The sequence below is a fragment of the Nilaparvata lugens genome, chromosome 6 (assembly GCF_014356525.2).
Source record: "Nilaparvata lugens isolate BPH chromosome 6, ASM1435652v1, whole genome shotgun sequence".
Lineage (NCBI taxonomy): Eukaryota > Metazoa > Arthropoda > Insecta > Hemiptera > Delphacidae > Nilaparvata > Nilaparvata lugens.
Window position 1 is genome coordinate 63667519 of NC_052509.1, and position 22718 is coordinate 63690236.

Sequence of the window (22718 nt, forward strand, 5' to 3'; positions counted from 1 at the left end):
TTTGAGCTCCTTATGAATGCTTATGAATAAAATAATTCAATTTGAGCTCCTTATGAATGCTTATGAATAAAATATTAATATTGATGCACATCAATTCCATAAATGGTATGTGAATCAATTAACCATACCATATTATAAATGTTGATAATCATGAAATAAAATTATTATTCTCATTATCATTCACTAGCATTTCAAGTCTCTAATTAGCTTATTTCAATCTGTGCTCAGATTAACAGATATTTATTCAAATTTAGATAATTATCATGAAAATATAAAATACTATATAAAATTTTAATAAATGAATATAAAATATTCAATATAAATCTGAAATAAATAAATGTCATTGCATCAGAGCTCTATGGAAGCCCTAACTCCGCATAATAAAGATTTCCTCCATTTCATTTCAAAATAACTTCATTTTTGAAAGTTTAAAATTTTGTTAATATCTTACTCTATTACCCACGTGAAAGCTAAGAGACTAAGCCATGTTTACAGTACAGTATTTCAATAATTTTCTCCTAGTAATCCGTTATTGATAGGTATAGCCTAATCTTATCACTATCTCAGAAATGAATACGGTATTGAGAGTTAACACATCCTACTTATGACCAAGTATCTTGTAAATAGTTTAAATATGCAATAACAGTTTTCTAGCATAATCTTTTCATGCATTTTCTTGTTATGTTGGTGTTATAGAGCTGATTGTTGCTATTTAAAATTGAACTTTTGTTTGATTTTTTTCTTGTTTGAAAATATTCCACTGTTCCAATGCTTGTTCAATCTAATTTCAATCATCACAATGGCATTATTTTTTTATAATAGTGAAAAAGTTCACTCATCTTTCTGTTAGTTGGAAAATTTGTTTAAAATTCTGTTGAGGAGATCGTAAATTTATCGTTCTCAAAAGAGTTACTCTCTAATCATATTAAGGGTTATTTGCAGTCAGTGGATCAGAATAAATATAGAAGGTTTTTAAAATGAAAATCTGGAGAGAGTAAATAATATCATTGCATCAGAATGTTATTTGTTCCATATCTAAAACCAGAACTCAGGCTATATAGTTTTTGAAGAATTTTCTAATATATTCTCCTCTAAATGATACCTATATTAATAGTCTAGTGATCCCAATTTTTATACATAGTTGAAATTCCTACTTTCTCTTTAACATTTCTCTCATATAAATAAGAGAGAATTCAGGCAATCGTACTCATTATAGCCCAGCTCTATTCAATAACATATTTAAAATGTGATGAAATATATAATCTCATGTATTGAGGTAACCTGCTGAATTAATTGAATATTCTATGCATTACAAGCGTATAAGCACGGAGTAAAGAACACTTATGTATTCATTGTCAGGTATTCTGTGGTGTAATCAACCTTCATGCTTATTCTATGATAATGCCGTTCAAGAACTATAAAATAATAAGAATCTTAAGTCTATTCAAATAAATTTTGATTAGTTAAAAAAATGCGTCTCATAAGGTACCCTGAGCTTGGAGCCAAGCTTGCCTATCTTATTAAATTGTCAGCTGATTCTGAATTATTTTTCTTCCCTTTCACTATTATGATACAGGGACAGTATAGAAAACATAGATAAGTTAGGCTCTTGCTTTGCTAAGCTAAGCTACAGTAACTATATCGCACAGGGTAATATAGTGACTGTAAGCTATAAGCTTACTATGCTAAGCTTACCTATAAAAAGCGCATAGAGCTTACACCAATAATTGCTGAGAATCCATTATTTATAACCCTGTTGTAGTGTAGACACTGTATTCTCAAATTAAGATTCAGAAAACATTCACTATTTTCCAATGAGAGATTAGGAATGCATTTCACTCCTAAGTGGGAGCTTCATCAGCATTATTTATTCATTCTACTTTGTACGTACTGTAATGGGGTCATATTGTTCAAGCATTACTTATTGGTGTACTAGATTAGGCCTACTAGATGATCAGCTTGGATCTCCCAGATCGAAAATCATACGATTTTCATCAAAAGTCCAGGGTAGGACTCAAGTGATCATATTTACAAGTGATTATAAGTGATCAAAGCTGTTAAGCCGCGTTTACACCAAAGTTATTAACAAAATGTTAATAACTTAATCCTTATAGATTCTATCAGATTGAAAATAACTTATTATACACATGATGAACATTTGTGTTTGTCAAGTTCCGTTCAATCTAATAGAATCTATAAGTATCAAGTTATTAACATTTTGTTAATAGCTTTTGTGTAAACCCAGCTTCATATTTTTATTTTCATTTTATGTTAATATATTCCATTTCACAATCACAATATCAAATTAATGATTGGGAGAAAATCAACAGGATAAACCCAAAACTGTTTCTCTCGCTAATTTTGATTAAAATACCTAGTCTAATTTATTTTGGGTCTCCCCAAAGAAGTAACTTACAAGAAGGATTCAGTGATAAATTAAGCAAATATTTGTGAATAAATAAAACAATCAAAGCTATACCTAAATAGGCTAATTGTGTGATTTGAATTCACATTATATCATTTCATTTTATAATAGAGAATTTAATTTCACATATTAAATAGGCCAAAGCTAGACCAAATAGACTAATTGTGTGATTTGAATCTACATTATATCATTTCAGATTTATAATAGAGAATTCAATTTTACATATTAAATAGGCCAAAGCTAGACCAAATAGACTAATTGTGTGATTTGAATTCACATATCATTACATATTTATAATAGAGAATTCTATTTTACATATTAAATAGGCCAAAGCTAGACCAAATAGACTAATTGTGTGATTTGAATTCACATATCATTTCATATTTATAATAGAGAATTCTATTTTACATATAAAATAGGCCAAAGCTAGACCAAATAGGCTAATTGTGTGTTTTGAATTCATATTATATCATTTCAGATTTATAATAGAGAATTCAATTTTACATATAAAATAGGCCACACATCTATTTACTATCCACTCTGTTTGTACATAAGCACTGGGAATAGGCTACCAAGTCTTTATTCGACCCAAAGAATTGACTCTGAACTTTCGGAGGGAGGTATAACATGTGTGTTTCTCTGTCTGTTTGTTGCAGAGAGAGAAAGAGCGGGGATCGCACATATCATACATGTTCAGACTTCCGTTTGCCGCCGGCTCTGTTTTCAGTGCTAGCATGTTGGACACCCTGCTCTACCAGGCATTTGTCAAGGATTACGTCATCACGTTTGTAAGACTGCTGCTGGGAGTGGACCAAGCACCCGGATCTGGATTTCTTACTTCCGTAAGAGATTTATCGTCATTTTTCATTTTCAATTTGAGTACTCATTTTCCATTTTCCATTTTGAGTTCTCATTTTCCATTATTCACTCTTCATTCTTCATCTTCATTCTTCTCTCTTCATTCTTTAATATTCTTCATGTTTTAATTCTTCATTCTCCTCTTTTCATTTTTCATTTTCATTCTACATTCTTCATGCTTCTCTTTTCATTTTTTATTCTTCATTCTTCATTCTTATTTTCTCATTCATTATTCTTCATTTTCATTCTTCTCTCTTCATTTTTTAATTCTTCATTCTCCTCTTTTCATTTTTCATTTTCATTCTACATTCTCCATGCTTCTCTTTTCATTTTTTATTTTTGATCCTTCATTCTTATTTTCTCATTCATTATTCTTCATTTTTATTCTTTTCTCTTCATTTATTAATTCTTCATTCTCCTCTTTTCATTTTTCATTTCCATTATACATTCTTCATATGCTTCTCTTTTCATTTTTTATTCTTCATTCTTCATTCTTATTTCCTCATTCATTATTCTTCATTTTCATTCTTCTCTCTTCATTTTTTAACTCTTCATTCTCCTCTTTTTATTTTTCATTTCCATTCTACATTCTTCATGCTTCTCTTTTCATTCTTCATCCTTCATTCTTCATTCTTCTTTCTTCATCCTTCACTCATAATTCTTCATTTTTCAATATTTCAGTTCTTATTTTTCATTTTTCTATACCCTCTCCATATGGTTCTAGTGTTGAATCACGTCTATTAAATTTCCTATTCCTTTTATACTTGAATTATTATTTAATGACTCATGAACTTTGTGAGCTTTATAAAAATTCCACTGGTCTCTCAATAATGACAGCAACTTGCAAAACAAGAAGCATGGTCTGTAGAGAGGTTTCTGGACCTTGCAATAAGCACTTTAATAATGGATAATTCACAATCGGTCTTAGATGCCTAAATAACTTGTATAGCACTTTCTATAATGTGATGAACATAATTTGGCATGCTAAGGCTGGAGCAAAATAGATTTGAGAGAATAACTCATAGTCTATAATTATTATTTATTTATTTATTCGTGGATACAATATTACAAATCATATAAAATAATATGATTGGGTAGGAAAAACAGGCTTAGCCCAAAACTATTCCATTTCAAAATGTTGATAATGTTACATGTCCATAAAAGTAGGTTATGTTTCTACTGTAAATAGTTCAAGCTCAATTTTCGTCCAAAAATAAATATAAGATGCAAATTTTAAATTTAGAAGAATTAAAACACCAAACAAAAGTAAAATATTACAAAATTATCACTGCACATTAATTGATTAAGTTATTTTATAAAATTTTGAAGCCATAAATACACACAAATTCTCACTAAGAACAGCTTAGTAATTATACCCAATCATTGAAAAAATGAAGTTCATTCATGGGCATGAGGATGTTCTCTTAATTTTCTACATAATTTCATGTAGGTACTTTATCAATATCTAATTATCAACGAGATGTACAAAGACCTCCTGGAAATATTCAGATTTCAATTCATCTGACACGACACCATAATTTTATTCGGTTGTCAACAAACTAAAAATTTAAAAGTGGAGATAGGTAGTATTAGACAAACCAGAATATTCTTTCAAATAATTTCTGTTTTGAATTTCCAGATGAGGATAACTAAGGATGATATGTGGATAAGAACATATGGCAGACTATATCAAAAACTGTGCTCCACAACCTGTGAGATTCCTATCGGCATTTACAGAACTCAAGATACTACCACCACTGTATCTCCTCATGTAAGTAAATTACTCAAACTCTCACAAAATTATTGTGAATCTATTGTAAATTCTAGTTGTTCCCTTAACAAACCTCATTCATATATCATTATAACTCTACAACTTACAAATTTTAGCAGCTTAGATGAAGTGATTTACCAATTTTCTAACAACTGGTAGTTGAATCTTATTTGTAAATTCATGTTGTTCTATTTGAAAAAATATTTGCGGTAAATGTTGCTCTAATTAGGCTACTATTCCTAACTCTATCAATTTGATTGAATGTCTATATTGGTGTTTGTATGAAAAACTATAATCTCTGACAATCTTCTAATTTATTAGGCTATATATTTCTCTTATATGCTAATTCAAATCTACAACTAATATCTATGTAGCCTATAAAATATTCATTCAAAATAAATTATGTTTCTCTACCTAGGCTTCAGATCTTCCTTCAGTATATTCATCCAAGGTGACCATTTTTCAATCATCTCATACACAATTATTATCTTACACAATATCATATCAACATGTATCCTTAGTAAAACAGTTTATATGATAGATTTGCTTATCACACTTTTGTATCACCTGTAAAGCTAAATGGATACACATAGAAACTTTCTGAATACATATAAAAGTGGGCTATCATGAACTGTGTTAATTGATGAAAAGGTACATTTCGTTAGTTATTCATGATCACAATAATATTACACATTATTAATATCACACAGCTATATTATATACATTCTTAAAAATGTATGAATTCAGAGCTACTTTCTTATATTTATAAGATATAATTATTGTACTCTTTAAAATCAATAAAATAATAAAACAAGAATACATCAATACAATTTGTATTCTTGTTTTATTATTCATTAATTTTAAAGGGTACTATAATTCTATTTTATTATACATTCTATATTGATTGATAGCCTATCACTCATGTAGGTACCGTATTTTATACATTGAATAAAAAAGACTAAGAAATTGTCAAAAACCACATATTCATTGATAGTTAGAAAGACCGGTTTCGGTTGTTACACCATTGTCAATCTCTGATAAAATCAGATTTTATTAATATCAATTAGAATTTTATCAATTCAATTAAAAACCACAGATTTATTGATAGTTAGAAAGACCGGTTTCGGTTGTTACACCATTGTCAATCTCTGATAAAATCAGATTTTGTTACACCATTGTGTAAGGGTGGGAAAATAAAAAAAAACACAAGAAAATATCGTGCAGGTTTTTTATATTCAAAACAAAACAATAAATTATTTATTACAAAATTAGAATTATAATTAGAAATTACGAAATAATAATAATCAGATGAATATTTCAGGGGCTACTCGCTTTGCTGCTAATGAGGATTCAATGTTTTTGGTTATGAAAAATTTAAGAACAATGACTCAGTAGTCACCTACCTTTTTGAAATAGCTTCCCACTTTGGCATCCACTGGTATTTCGCGGCGTTAATTATTAATTAAAAATAAAAATAACTGATCTAATGAAATGGGTTCAGATCCCGTTCTATTCAATAATACAATTCTCTTTAAACTGCCCGAATTGCGGCAGGAAAACTGTATTATAAAACAAGAGCAAAATCTACCCCCTTCACCAGAACAGCCGGACTTTACTCACAGTCCTAACGAACGAGCTCACACACCGACACACCGACCAAAAGTAAAATTTTGGGTATTAAATATAACTCAGTCAATGCCAAACATGAAAGCCATTTCAGTACATATTTTTATCTGTCGCACAAGCGGCACGTTTGTTATTAAAAACAAAAGAGAAGCTACATTAATTTTGACAACAAAAGAAATAAACAATCTTTCTGTCGATGACAAAAATTGTTCAAAGACAAAAACACTGTTCATCAAACTTTTCTAAATTAAAACTCTAAAATCCTGATCAATATGAGATAAATATATGATTCATATATATGTCCCATATGACCAGGTGACAATTGTCAATCTCTGATAAAATCAGATTTTATCAGAGATTGACAATGGTGTAACAACCGAAACCGGTCTTTCTAACTATCAATAAATCTGTGGTTTTTGACAATTTCTTAGTCTTTTTATTTAATATGAATAATTACCACAATATCAACTTATCAACTATACAAAATGTATTTTATACAATTTGTAAATAAATATGATTAGGGACTCAATGATTGCTTATTATCATCACAATAACACATTAACCTCTCGATTCATACTTTGTAATTTGTTTAATTCAATTCAACTTTCCTAATGTAATTAAATAAAAAAGACTAAGAAATTGTCAAAAACCACAGATTTATTGATAGTTAGAAAGACCGGTTTCGGTTGTTACACCATTGTCGATCACTGATAAACGAGATTTTATCAGAGATTGACAATGGTGTAACAACCGAAACCGGTCTTTCTAACTATCAATAAATATGTGGTTTTTGACAATTTCTTAGTCTTTTTATTTAATATGAATAATTACCACAATATTAACTTCTCAACTTCACAAAATGTATTTTATACAATTTGTAAATAAATATGAGTAGGGACTCAATGATTACTTATTATCATCACAATAACACATTATGCTCTCGATTCATACTTTGTAATTTCACCCTGACGGTCGTTGACCAAGGGTTTAATGCTTGTTATAACTAAAATTATGTTCTTGTATAATATTATCTAGGAAACAATGTTAAAATAAAGGCAATTATTCATTCATTCATCCATACTTTGTAATTTGTTTAATTCAATTCAACTTTTCTAATGTAAATATATATAACGTGCTCACTCAGCCTCAGCCTATATAGTGCAAGTCTCTATGAATCATTACCGCCTCAGTAATATTTTCTTCCAAAAATTCTAGTTTCAATATAAGTAATAATCTCTACAATAATATTTTCTGTCCTTTTTTAGTCAACAGAAACCACTCTATTATCTCAGGTTTGTCTTTGTCTTCTTCTGATGTAGCAGAGCTGATATTTCTGATTTGAAATGAAAACTCTAGATGCTAAACAGCATTGGCATGGTACACTGCTATACTATAATAATGCTTCTTTAAATTTGAAGCTAATTATTTGAAAAAGTATTATGTATTTATTTAGCCTACCTGCTTGACTTGTACTGCATTTGAAGAGTAATTTAAACCCAGCAATTTCCTTCTATTTTCACTTGTAGGCCTACTTGAAACTTGACTCTAAAATTCTCATCTTAGCCTCCCTTCTCTGTTTCTATAAATGCAATTTACAATTATTCACAATAGCTTCTTATTCTTCACAGAAGCCTCCTCTTCATCTAACTGATTCTTTGATTTGTGTGACTCCAAATATTGCTTCCATGAATATTTCCAAATTAATCAATTATTCTTTTGAATGATTATTATGGAGTTTTAAGTTTATCAAGTTTATTAATCTTGTCCTAGAAAGTATAGCTTCTTATTCTTCACAGAAGCCTCCTCTTTATCTAACTGAATCTTTGAATTTTGTGATTCTTAATATTGCTTCCATGAATATTTCTAAATGAATCAATTAGGTACTCTTCTCATAGCTTATTTTGGGGTTTTGAGTTTATCAAGTTTATTAATCTTGTCCTAGAAAGTCTGAAGAGACGGTTTTTAATATTACTCTGAAATTATTCCTCTGCTTGATATGGATTTCAGAAACTCAACACTGTATCAACCTATACAGTGGTAGGCTATCATACTTCATTATTATCTGATGATGATAATAACTCCTAATTTCTTGTCGGTTTTATAAACCAAGACAAGATTTTTCAATAAAATCCTTATGTAGAGTTTTTACAATTCGCTTACGTTCCCAATTTTTTCCTTCATTCTCACGCATTTTCCAGATCACCAATATATAATTTTATATAAATGTCTTCATTTCTTTATTTATCAATCTCTCACGTATAATTCTTCTCCAAGTTGGTAGTACATCGAGATCTCTTTTTATTCAATGAAAATTAATTTATTTTCAAATTCGAAAGAAAAAATAGGTTGAGAGAAAATGTTGTTACCATTCATGCTACTTTTTCAATCCAATATTGCACTATATTTAATTTTATATTTCTAATTTCAAATTACAGATTTGTTCAAACTATTCAATTTTCTCTTTAATATATTCAAACACTTTCTACTTTCCACTTGATATTTGCTCAAAAACTATAAAGTAGAATACACACTGAAGTATAAATATATGATTTGTATATAAATGCTATTTCAGGAATTCGTTTCCCTTATTTGAACCAAAATTATTTTATCCAAGTATGGTAGTAGTGTAAATAGTGCTACAGTATCTTATTGATGATCCACTTAACTAGAATCATGTTGAATATAGGCTACTCGTATGTATTGATGTATTGATTGCATCTGAGAGTTAGAAAGTAAAGGAAAATTAATTTTTTTCCTACTAAGGAAGTTTCTAATTCAGCTAATACTTTTGTTCAATTCATCAAACAAGGAAGAATTGGCTCAGCCTCATAATAGGCTACATTTAAACGATATGTTTTGATATTTTCCATATTTATGCTAGTCTTGATAGTTCTATTTCTAGAAATTGATTTATGCTATACTTCCAGGAGCTCTTGTGTAAACTCACATAGTAGGCTACTAACACACATTTTGCTCCCTAAATATTGAAATTTGCTTTCAAATTTTTCTCCCAATTCAGTTCATTTTTTAGATTTTAAACGCTTGAACTTTAACAATTGCTTATATAAAATGCTATACCTTTAGCAATATTCTATCTCCTTGAATTCTCACATCTTATCACTAATATTTCGCTTGTAGGCTGCTGAGATATCCACTAAAAACTAGTTTTACTCTGACCTGCCAAGAAAGTTGAAAAGTTAAAAAAGCAACTTTTTGTAAAATTGATTTTCGATTTTTAGCTTCAGTAGATGAAGCAATAATCTGTATAAGACTGTTGAATGTATTACAGTAACAAAGTTTGTTCAAATTTGTAGGATTTCTGATCAAATTTTATATTAGATAACGGTTTTCCAAAACAGATACGTAGGCCAATCAATATGTGATACACATTTTATTTATTTAGTTTGTATTGATGTGGAAAAAATGTTAATTAGAATATCTTCTTAGACAAGATATCATCTAATAACTCATAATTTTCTTCCCTCATCACCAAAAAATCACAAATTTTTCACCATATAGTGTTATCATACATAAGTGACTGTGATGAGTTTTCAGATTTTATAACAGTATAATCATCTTAGATTTTGAAAGTACAGGAGTTATGCCAGCATATTCTATCAAATTCATTCACTTAGTTTTAAAAGCTCCCTCTGAAAGCTAAATAATGAGAATCGAAAGTTTTTTTTTCAACTGAAACTTCAATTAGGCCTATAGCCTATGTTTCACAATGGATTCATATGATTAGATTTGTATAACGTATTTCTAAAAATCATGAATAAATGTCTATGAATTGATAGCCTATACAGTACTTAATATCAATATCGAATGGGCTACGGTATATAATAATTTTTCATACTTCTAGAGAATCTAAAATACTATTTAACAAACTTACATTACGAGTACACTACCGTATCTATATTAAAATATTCTTTCAAACAATCATGAAATTCATCTTACAACAGACCAACACTTTCAACTGAGGGAAAATTTATTTACTTTCACTCATATTGGATTAGATAGATAGATAGATAGATTGGATAGATACTATCCAATTGGATTGGATAGATAGATACTCGTAGTAAGAAGTATATAGTAAGTAGATACTATATTGACAATATGGCAAACATTATCACGATGTATGATTTATACATAATTACAAAATAGAATTTGCACACATAAGTTACTTCATACTTCATAGTTTGAAAAACATATCATACTCCAATTAAAACTGAGATACTCTTAAGTTTGAAAAACCAAGCAAATGCATTGACAATGACAAAAATTGACAAATCAATGAACAAGTTGAAATAATACGGAGAAAACTGTTCATAAGTTACTCCATTCAAAACTGACATACTACTGATTTTGAGAAAAACAAGCAAATAAATTGACAATGACAAAATTTCAAATCAATGAACAAATACGAAATTATTTCTCAAGCAGAGCTCGTTAATTAATGGTGAATAATTCCTTTACTTTCATATGATCTCTATAAACATTAACTGATCTTGTATAATATTATCTCGGCTATTTTCTCTCGCTCTATGCATTTTGCATGTGTGCTTGTGTATAGGAGCCAGAAGGTGATATGTCCTATAGGCCTGTGCCAACTAATTGTATCAACTCATGCAACCGAGACTCGGCTTCCATGGTGAGTTTATTAATGATTTCTTGTAAATAATCATCAGTTTCAACCAAACTTTATTGAATTCAACCTTATTTGACTGATATATAACGATACATTGCTCTACTTAATTCAAAAACTAGGCTATAACAGAGCAGATTACAAAAATAACGTTTCTTTCTACTGAATGCAATGCGTTAGCATATTGCGAATTGTGAATTCAATTTCTATAAATATGTAGGCTGATAAATGTGAGTATTATTGGCAAAGTAGAGAAAAAGCTCATGTGTAAACAGAATAAAACTTATTCAACAGATAATTTTAAATAATCATAGAAAAGAGTGATTTCAAAAGTATACATACACATATTGGATACAAAGAAAAAATATTGAGTATGGTACAATAGGTATTGTAAAAACTACTAAATATGATTTGACAATCTTAACTGGTAACTCCTGACTCAAATAAGTTTCGCAACAATTCTAAATATTTTTCAGATCAGTATTACCATAGCCACCTCTAATACAGGTGGCTATACATACCTCTAATACCTCTATATTAGAGGTGGCTAGGTGGCTATGGTATTACCATAGAGAAACAATAGCATAAGTAGATATCCCATGGTATAGGGCGTTTATGTCGCAACTTTTACTGTTATCTCAAGCTTCTATTCCACGTAATTTCTTCCCTGTGAAGCTTTATGAAGCTGGTAGTCTCTCATATTGTGCCGTTCATACACTCTTACCCGGTCAAAACTGTAAAAATCGACAATAACCGACAGTAATCGGCTTGAGATAAAAGTGAAAGTTGCGACATAAACGCCCTATACCATGGGATATCTACTTACGCTATTGTTTCTCTATGGTATTACTCACTAGATCAATTCAGATTGGATATTGCACTGTGTGTTATGAATGTAATTCAAGTCTTTATTATTTATTCATAATATATATAATAAGCCTATCAATTATATACTGTGTGTGATTATTGAAACTCTCAATTTTATAAGGTTCAAATACTTATTTTTTGAATTGTAAGATGAACTGCTAAGTTATTCCAATAATGCAGTAGAAATATTTACGAATTGATAAAGAAGATCAAAAGTCTATTTTTTAGTTAAAAGTGACCCACTTTAAAAACTAAATCTTTCGGATGGGAAGCTAGGGCTTATATCTTCTGGTTGCAATCTTTTATTTTACTCATTATATTTTAATATTATTGATTGAGTCTTTCACAGACTTCTTATATAGTACCGTATCCTACTGACAATAATAGTGTGGAAGGATATAAAGTAGCCTATCAACCTCACCAACATGTATTCTAGCATAATACACTAACTTGTTGAATGGAAAATTAAATATTGGATCATAGAAAATGAAAGATATTATTGAAAATTGAGACTTTTATCTTTTATCTTTCTTACTTATCTCTGTAGAAATTCTTTATCTACTGATATATTTATCTTTTCAATTTTTTTCTAACAGTAAAATTACTCCAAATTGAATAAAATTGAAAACATGCTCTCTTATAGCAGGCTATATACGATTTAAAATTTTCCGGCAGTCGCTCTGTTGTAAAAAGTCAGTTTTTTTTGCTGCACAAAACTATTGAATGGGATGGTTTCATTGAATGAGTCACCTATACATTACAAAACTTTCCCCCCCTCCATCACTCCACTGATTTGCAGTATCAACCAAGCAATGGTTCAGTCTTTAGGTGCCATTTAGTCGCGACAGTGCATAAGTCGCACTGTGCATAAGATAGGGAAAGACACAGAATTGATGGCTTTTGCTTGATGTACCTTATTGGGCTATGGAATGGTAATCATCCAAATTTTCATATAGGCGTAAAATAATCCAATAAGATGAAAAAAGTAATTATACAATTAATTGATTAAGTTTTTACAGTAAACAGAGTACATAACACTTGGAAAATTTGATGTTGTACAAAATACAACACGCGACTGCTCGTGTGATTGAGTAGGGCGCGACTGCCGGAAGGTTAATGAGTCTACATAGTTGGAAATGAATATCATTTATTGATGAAATTCAAATTGATAAATTAAAAATGTAATAATTATTATAATATAGGCTTCATTGTTATGATCGTACACATGGGACCTTGTAAATCATAGTCATTTATTAAAATAATTTATTACTAAACTTGTGGACCAGTTTATCAAAAATTAGGCTTCTCACATTAACTTTTATTTCTGTTTAATGACTTTTCTCTAAACTGAATGTTTAAGACACAATATTTATTATCAAAACAATAGTCTACTTATAAACATATGTTCAATTTTTATAAATTCATTAAATTATTATCCTTGATTTCTCTCTCAAGCAAAATGCGGATAAAAACTCAGTATGTAGTAGGAATAATTGTTGAATAATTATTTGAGGAATGACATTTTTCTAGTAATTTTGGGAACAGTTTTCTGCAACCTGCATGAGTTTCATCAACTAACATAATAATATCTCCGCCATTTGTATTTTGATGCTAGACATAACCCACGATAAAAATTTAGCAAGTATTTTAAAACCCCAATAACTAGAAACTAGTTGACCCTCTCACACCATCTCTCACCCATAAAAAATCCATCGTTTTCAAAAATTTTGAACATATCATTTTTTTCTGATTCAGGCCTACCCCAAAAATAGAACTAATTATACTTATACAAATAAATTGGTGAGAATTATTAAATCTGGCTTAGCATGTTGATTCTCTCAAAGCACTTGACATTTTAGATAAATTCAATTCCTATATCAATGTTTATCAAGTGCTTCAACCAAGTGAATCGACAGAATATACTATTATTTTTTGTTCAAACAAATGATACTGTAAAAGTTTAAAGAATTTGTCAATCACATTCATTTCACAAAAAATGAAAGTTAAGAGATTTTCGTGAAGAAAAACAAAACTAAGGCTTTTTGGTACACTTTTTTATTATTTAAATTGGATAATCTTTTCCAAAATAATTGTTAAGATCATTATAAGAGTGAGAAAAAGTGGCAACCGAAATTTTTGAAAAGTGGTCTAATAAGCGAGTTATGGGTTGTTGAAGTGCTAACTATCCATATTCCGTTTTCTTTCCAGATCATAAACGGATTCGACTATATTATTAGAACTTCTCTTAAAAATTGAAAAAATGCATCTTCCAAAACTAAAACATTGTTTTCCCCATTTAGCTCATAAATAGAAAAGTAGCATTTTTGTAAATTCGATCACTTGTTTATTTTGGCATTAATCGAGAAAAACGCATATTAGAACAAAGCCAATGATATGCTGAATATATTAAAAAACCTTCAATGGAAAATTCGAAACGGTTTATGATCTGGAAAGAAAGCGGAGTTTAGCTCTTCATAACTTGCATATTAGAGCACTTAAAAAATTCAGTTGCCACTTTTTCTCACTCTTATAATCATCTTAACAATTGTATTGAAAAAGATTATCCAATTTAAATAATAAAAAAAGGTGTTCCGAACAGCCTTAAATTATTTGTAGGAATTTGTCAAGCCTTTTTCAAATAATAATTCTGAAGTTTCTATTACCTCAACTAATATTTCAATTCGATATTTTTAGAAAAGTAATTTGAAACTTGTTCTAGACAAGTAGATATTGAAAGTATATTTTCAATCAACTTCTTCCTTTCAAAAAGGCAAGAAACTTGATCATGAATAAATCTATTCTAAAAATGATAGATTATTTTCGAAGAGTTATTATTCAACTGTTTATTATGTATCTCACCGGCGATTAGAAAGTAACTGATATTAGAATAAATAATATAATTGAAATAAAATAATAAATTCCATGATAATGACGTTGTTCTAAATTTGTTCTAATCCAATATGACAATTTTTCACATTTTTTTTTCAAGTTGTCATAAACTATAATAATAATAATATTCCTAGGCTATTCGCTAACAGAATGGGTTCCCTTTCCAATATACATTTTTTAGAGCTCATTTTCTCGATTTCTTGAGCGTTTTAAGGAATAGGCTAAATATGAATCAGCTTCACAAAATTTTCACAATATTTTGAAATGTCCATGAAAGTTTAAACTATTTTATGCATGGTGACTTAACTCCTCCATTTTAATACTGTAACTGCATGTTCTAGTACCATGAGTGCTTCATATCCCATTATTTGATAAGTTTTTGAAAGTAAAAGTAACTTTTGATACAGTAGTTTAATTATCCTCTCCACTCTCAAAATTTTTACTTTTTTTATTCAGCCAATTATTTTCCAGTTTTAATGAAATTTTCTAAATTATCTTGGAATAGGCCTAAGTTTGAAAAATTGAAAACCTTCAGTCTAACTTGAATATGTACTAAATCAATGAGAAAATGAAAACTATAAATTCATCAATTTATGTTGTTGCTGATAAAACCTAGAATTTGTATCCTAGATATAAAAAAATCTAATAATTGATACCTTCATCTTCAACGCTGTAACCTTGTCATATAAATAATTTAATAACATTTAATTCTACTGATAAGTTTTCTCAACATCTAGAAATCTTAAGTTCATACGGTAGCTAACAAAAAATATTTAAAGTGCTGAAAATAATATATACAGTATGTAGGTCTATACAATTCAATTCAATTTACTTTTTCCTTCTGAATACAATTCAAAGCAGTTACATAGAATCTTAAGCAATAAGGTTTATACAATTCAAGAAACGATATAATATACTTACTTAAATCAAACAACAAAATATAGAACTATACTAAACAATAAAACTCTTGAGCTATCACAATTTTATTCTTGTAATCAGATAGGAAAGAGCTTACATAGGCAACAAAGGCCTGTGCGTAAGCTCGAGTTATCATAACAATATGCGTTATATCTATTTATAAAGAGAGATTTCAATTTTTATACTGCTCTAGCTATTGAAAATCCAATTATTCAATATAGAAATATCACTTCTTATTATCAATTATTGCTATTGAACATAATATCTCTCTAAAATCTTCAATCTATTAAAATAGTAGGTCTGAATAAACTATAGACCTCACCAACTCTTCTGTATTCTTCATCTTTATTTGAAGAAATGAAATAAAAATCAGGGAACCATAAAAGTCGATGATATATTCTTAAGCTGCATTTACACCAAAGTTATTAACAAAATGTTAATAACTTAATCCTTATAGATTCTATTAGATTGAACGGAACTTGACAAACACTTATGTTCATCATGAGTGTATAAAAGTTATGTCAATAACATTTCGTTAATAACTTTAGTGTAAACGCAGCTTTACAGTCATCATGAACAACAAAATTGTAAGTCAAAAATGAGTCACATAGTCATCAATAAATATTATTGTGACAAATTCACATTAGGTGTAATAGAAATATATAATTTTATTTGCATGGATCAAATATGATGGGTTCCAAATTCCCTAATTCATCATATATAAATGAAGTTTTTACTTGAATTATGCAGCTAATGGATATTGTAAGGTAAAATTTATGAATGAGTAATATTGAAGAATTTAATACCATCAAGAGCAAAATGTTATAATGATAATCTTATAACCGGTATATAGAATTGATTTAACAGTTATGATTGTATGACAAAATTTCCTCAGTGAACTGTAAACATTCATTTGTATGAAATTATTAAAAATTTAAATATCTTATATTAGGATTAAATTATTGATTGAAGATCACATTTTAATCTTCCTTAACTGTGTAATAACATTATCGGGAAGGCAAACCTCTATATAGCAAACTCAGATCTTAGCACTATATGTATATATACGTATCAAGAAATACGTATATTATACGTATCAAGAAATACGTATATATACGTATCAAGAAATACTTATAGTATACATGAAAAGTCGGGACATTTATACGTAAATGGGACGTATTCAATATCAATGTTATACGTATTATTTACTTTCATTGACATTGGCTAATACATAAATTTGACGTATTATATACGTCTGTGTGCTGACGAGCTTTCAATTTAATAGACTAATAGAAAATACGTCAATGATTAGGCTACATTCTCCATCCATAGTAGGCCTATACAATGAATTCTCCACAATTTATATTTTTATAGAAATGCAATTTGTAAATTGAAATAAATGTGTGAGTGTCTATAATTTTCTTGACACAGCTTCAATGGACTCAACAAAAATAATGTAATAACAATATATTTAGATGATATATGTACCTACAATGTAATTGTCGTTTTTCTTTAGGGCTACTTTTGAATATAAATAAAAATAGAAATTCAAGTACCCTTTTTAAAATTATTCAGTCACTACATGCTCCAGCTATATAGTGCTTGATAATGGCATTTAATTGTGACTAAATAATTTTAAAAGGGTACTAAGATTTCAATTTTCATTTAAATTCAAAAGTAGCCCTGAAGAAAAAAAAACAATTACATTTTTGTAATTTCTAATGTATAATGAATCAATAAAATGTTCTTTTTTTGAACGCAACAAAAATAAGTACCTAGCAACATATATTTAGGTAGGGTACCGTACCTACAATCTAATTTCAAATGTAATGAATCAATTAAATAAATTAATTTAATTTCAGTTCACAAATGTTACAGCTTATTGAATGTTATCATTCCCAGTATTTCATGAACTTGTGTAGGCCTATATCCTACAATAAATTTTGATTGGAAATAATCGAAGAGTTTTGGCTTATTTGGAATGTTTGTTTGCAGTATTCGATAAACATCGGCGATGAAGCGAAAGACAACCATGCTGAGATGATAGAAAGGGCTGAGATTGCAAATTTAGTGCGTTCACGCATGGAGAGTCTAAATTTGCCGAGTATAGACTATGACGATGTGAGCGAGAAGCGATCTTCCCTCTCCTATGTGATAATCAATCCCAGCTGTGATCTGAAGTTGGAGGAGGGTGATATTATGTAAGTTGAAACATTGCTGTATTTCACCTATTTTTACTTCCCTTGCCCCATTACCATAAGTAAGGAAAGTATTGCTTTCCGAAAAAAATTAAGGTACCCCAATTTCTAGATTTCTATACGTTTCAAGGTCCCCTGAGTCCAGAAAAGTGTTTTTTGGGTATTGGTCTGTATGTGTGTGTGTGTGTGTGTGTGTGTGTGTGTGTGTGTGTGTGTATGAGTGTATGTGCGTCTGTGTACACGATATCTCATCTCCCAATTAACGGAATGACTTGAAATTTGGAACTTAAGGTCCTTACACTATAAGGATCCGACACGAACAATTTCGATCAAATGCGATTCAAGATGACGGCTAAAATGGCGAAAATGTTGTCAAAAACAGCGATTTTCTCGAAAACGGCTCCAACGATTTTGATTAAAGTTATACCTAGAATAGTCGCATCGATGAGCTCTATCAACTGCCACAAGTCTCATATCTGTAAAAATTTCAGGAGCTCCGCCCCATCCATGCAAAGTTTGATTTTAGATTCTCAATTATCAGGCTTCAGATACGAATTAAACAAAAATTTTCGAGTGGAAAAGATTGAGCATGAGAATCTCTACAATTAATGTTCAGTAACATTTTCACCTTAAATTAAAAATAAGCTCGAAATTCAAGAAAATATGATTATCCAATTATTGCAAACTGTTGATTCTATTAAATGATTCACTATGAAGAGATAGCAGACCTCGTGTGTCTCCAGCGTTATTGCCCTGTCACCAGCTGGCTCAAATCTTTGAATAGTAGACTTGAACACTAGCGTCAGGTGATCAATTTCCATAACGGCAAGGAAAGTTGTGTGAGTACGCCACACCAGATTTTTTATTTATATATTTGTTGTATGAAGCAAACAAATACAAACAAATACAATATTCAGAAAAGAAAAAAGGTTATCGCCCAAAACTTCTCCCATAATAATATTTTTTTTCCATCCCATAATCCCAACTGAACACACATAATAAAGTCGTAGAATAGGAATTGAGGAAATATTTATGTTTCCTCTATGATAGAATACAAAAACACACTCGTACCCTTTTAATATGTGTAATGTGTAATATATGTATGTAATAAATAATTATTAGTAATAGAAGACTGATATAGTTCATCATCCAAATCGATTTATTCAATGTATTTAAAATACATTCCTTGAATTCTTAATTGATTTATTCTCGCCTATTCATTTATAGAGAAGCGTATAGAGAAGCGGATATTCAATACGTAACGTACATTATTATCAAAATGATAGGGAGAAAAAAAAAGGTAACCTTGTGCTATTTCTCTCCCAAATTTAGATAACAGATGGTCTGAAATAGGACACATGTAGCCTACTCTAAGATTAGTAGAAAAACTATAAACTGGATAAAAAAATCTGGACCTACAGTAACCTCTTCTTCCATATCGACAAATGCCATTTCTTTTGATGTACCATTTCTCTGATCTTCCAAATTTAGATAACACATAGTCCGAAATAGGACACATGTAGCCTACTCTAAGATTAGTAGAAAAACTATAAACTGGATAAAAAAATCTGGACCTACAGTAACCTTTTCTTCCGTATCGACGAATGTAATTTCTTTTGTATTTGTTAGAAATGGACTAGCTTACAAATTTTGCTCATATTTTCTTCTCTTTTCCCCTTTCTTCTTCTCCCATTCCCTTTTTTATTCCCTTTTCCATCCTTTATTCCCTACTCTAATACCCTCTTCCAGCCTATTACATACATTGAAAACCATAGTTTTTCCACTGTCATATTATAGTATCAATACCATTATAGTATAATAGTTTCTCCTCATATTATCCCTCCGATTTGGAAGTGAATTGACGAGGTCCACCTTTTAATGACAGTGTAGAAAGACAGGAGATTCTCTACCTTGCCGCACTAGCTTCTATAGAGGATGAAGCCCCACCATAAAGCGTGTTTTTTGTATTATATTACAAATTATTCTTAGACTGGCTAAACAGCTATAAGAATACAAATAATATCGAGTGACCTGGCTGGCTCAAGTCTGGTGTCAGAGTTTTCAGGTCGCAACTGATCAATTTCAGAGCCCCTATATATTGGAATATGTGCTTTAGCAAACTCAATAATAAATTTTGAACTTTTCGAACGAATTTGACCTAAGATAAATGATTTTGGACCGCCTTGACGAGCCGAAAAGAATGAAGTGTAGTACGATAAAATCTGAGCATTGTGTCAGAAGTAATAAGTGTTTGAAATTTTGATCCTTGAGGTGTCCTTAAGCGCGCCTCTCCACTAGGAAATACTGAAATGAAGTGCATCTAACGGGTGATTATCATAGAACATAATCTTATGAACTTAATGTCATTGTGCGAAATATCAATATCAAATTTTTCTGTCCGATTACGATATTTGGCAGAAATAGCTGAAAACTGGAAAATGAGCTGAAAATACAAGGTTTTTGGCCACAAGGAAATTTTGCATGAAGAAATTCGTTCTTGACTTCTCTTTTGTACCCAAATAATATATTAAAAAATCAGAACTACAATATAAATTGCAAGCACACCCCCTTTTTTATGTCTATATTGACTGGACTATTACAATTTTTTCTTAGATTGGCTAAAGCAGCTTTAAGAATACAAATAATAATAATATCGAGTGACCTGGCTGGCTGGCTCAGGTCTGATGTCAGAGTTTTCAGGTCGCAACTGATCAATTTCAGGGCCTCTGACATGACCTAACGACTGCTTTTTAGGCAGCCGGGACACACGGCTTAACGTGTTCATCCGAAACTCGGGAGTAGCCTGATATAAGAATAGAATAGTTGTGAGTGACTCTGGAAGAAGAACTGAATATTTCTATTTTCAGGCTAGGCCTGAAACTGATATTTTATGTTTTGGAGACGAGGGTCTAAGACCCATGATTATTATTTTATTTTCTGGAAAGAAAAAAAAATTTCAAGGCTGATGTTGGCGTTGAACCATACGACTGAATGAATGTATTCTATTAGAATTTTGCATTGCATATTGATTACTTTTGTGTATGTTGTGTTGAATTGGATAAAATTATTGATTGATTGATATTCTATTACATACATTGGAAACCATAGTTTTTCCACTGCCATTAGAGTATCAATTATTATAGTTGTATATTATATTGTTGCAGTTATCTAGTACGACCCAGCCCGTTCTCGGCGCAGAAAACGTTTGAACGCCACAACAGTAGACGTAAGTCGAACATCAGCTTTTGCTCGCAGCAGATCCTGGCCGGGGGCCTTGGGGGTGGTGGTGCCGGGGGCGGCAGCCAATCACGGCGAGGCTCTGGCATTGTGTTCCCGCCCCCAAGGCCACCGCCTCTGGTCACCACCAAGGCTAACTCACTGTCGCTGCCTGATAGTCCTACCGTCGCCGGAACGTTCAGGTATGATTAGGATGAGCAGCGTGAAAACAGAGTTTCGTTATGAACTGGATTAAATATCCATACTATAGGTCTCGTTTTGTTGATTTAGAGTTCAAGCCACCAGCTGATCCAATTCAGTTCAAGTATTTAGGGTAAACTAGCCCACGTTGGGACACCAAAATTCAAATAGCTGTACAACTTGGACAAAAATAAAAAAAATTCTTCATTTTTTAATTTTATATTTATTGTATTTGCTAACACTTCCATTATTGAGGATGCATTGATTGTCAATTAATTTTTTTATTGCAAAAACCATTTTTTTGGAGTGTACCAACCTGGGCTTAAGTTCGGCCCACGAAGGGACATCCCTTACCCAAGTTGGAAAATTGAATTAAAAATAAGCAAATAATTATTTTTGTTAATTTAATAATAATCTACATTTTATTATAAATATTAATAGTTTAAATGCATTATTCGAATTTTTTGAAAATTTGAAAATCTCAAAATGTGTTTGAATTAGGCTACCTCTGTACAGGCTATAATCATATATAATCATGTTTATTAATAATTTATTTCATTGATATGTAGCTTACTTTAGGTAAAATAAGATTAAGAAGCAATTATCATTGTTATATGAGCATATAATTATCATGATTGCCGTGTCCCAATGTGGGCAGGTGGTCATGACTTTGTTTTAGACAGAATAATTGGATTGAAAATAAGAGTACAATAATGTTCTATATTTCAAAATATTCATTAGATAATTCAGAAGGCATGGTGTAAGTGCACGTCCAGTGCCAACATACCTATTATCAAATTTTTGGTTGGGATCGATTTAGTAGTCTATGTTATTTTGAGCACAAAATCACAAAAATTAAACGGCGCTCACTATTGTTTTTCAAATAAACTAAGTTCAAAGTATCACAATTTTACATGCATTTAACCTATGAGTAGCAGCCATTTTGATTATTGAAATCATCAAATTATGATATTCTTAATCTGAGTTTTCCTAACCTAAGCTTTCCTAACATAAAGCTTTTCCTAACCTAAAGCTTTTCCTAACCTACAGCTTTTCCTAACCTACAGCTTTTCCTAACCTTAGCTGCTACTCATGGTTGCTATT

The 22718-nt window shown here is 30.2% G+C and overlaps 1 protein-coding gene across 19 annotated transcripts in view; it reads left to right on the forward strand.

Moving 5' to 3' along the window:
• Window positions 1-22718, forward strand: part of LOC111057314 (potassium channel subfamily T member 2-like) — a 699972-nt gene that overhangs the window by 658164 nt on the left and 19090 nt on the right. For 10 of the 19 annotated variants that reach the window (XM_039431618.1, XM_039431616.1, XM_039431612.1 and 7 more), the window contains 7 exons: window positions 3082-3267; window positions 4923-5054; window positions 7946-7972; window positions 11254-11331; window positions 13648-13668; window positions 17995-18200; window positions 21362-21616. In XM_039431618.1, the coding sequence (XP_039287552.1) occupies window positions 3082-3267; window positions 4923-5054; window positions 7946-7972; window positions 11254-11331; window positions 13648-13668; window positions 17995-18200; window positions 21362-21616 (905 nt within the window). The remainder of the gene's footprint in view (window positions 1-3081; window positions 3268-4922; window positions 5055-7945; window positions 7973-11253; window positions 11332-13647; window positions 13669-17994; window positions 18201-21361; window positions 21617-22718) is intronic. The other 9 variants (XM_039431629.1, XM_039431623.1, XM_039431625.1 and 6 more) reach the window with 5 other exon arrangements.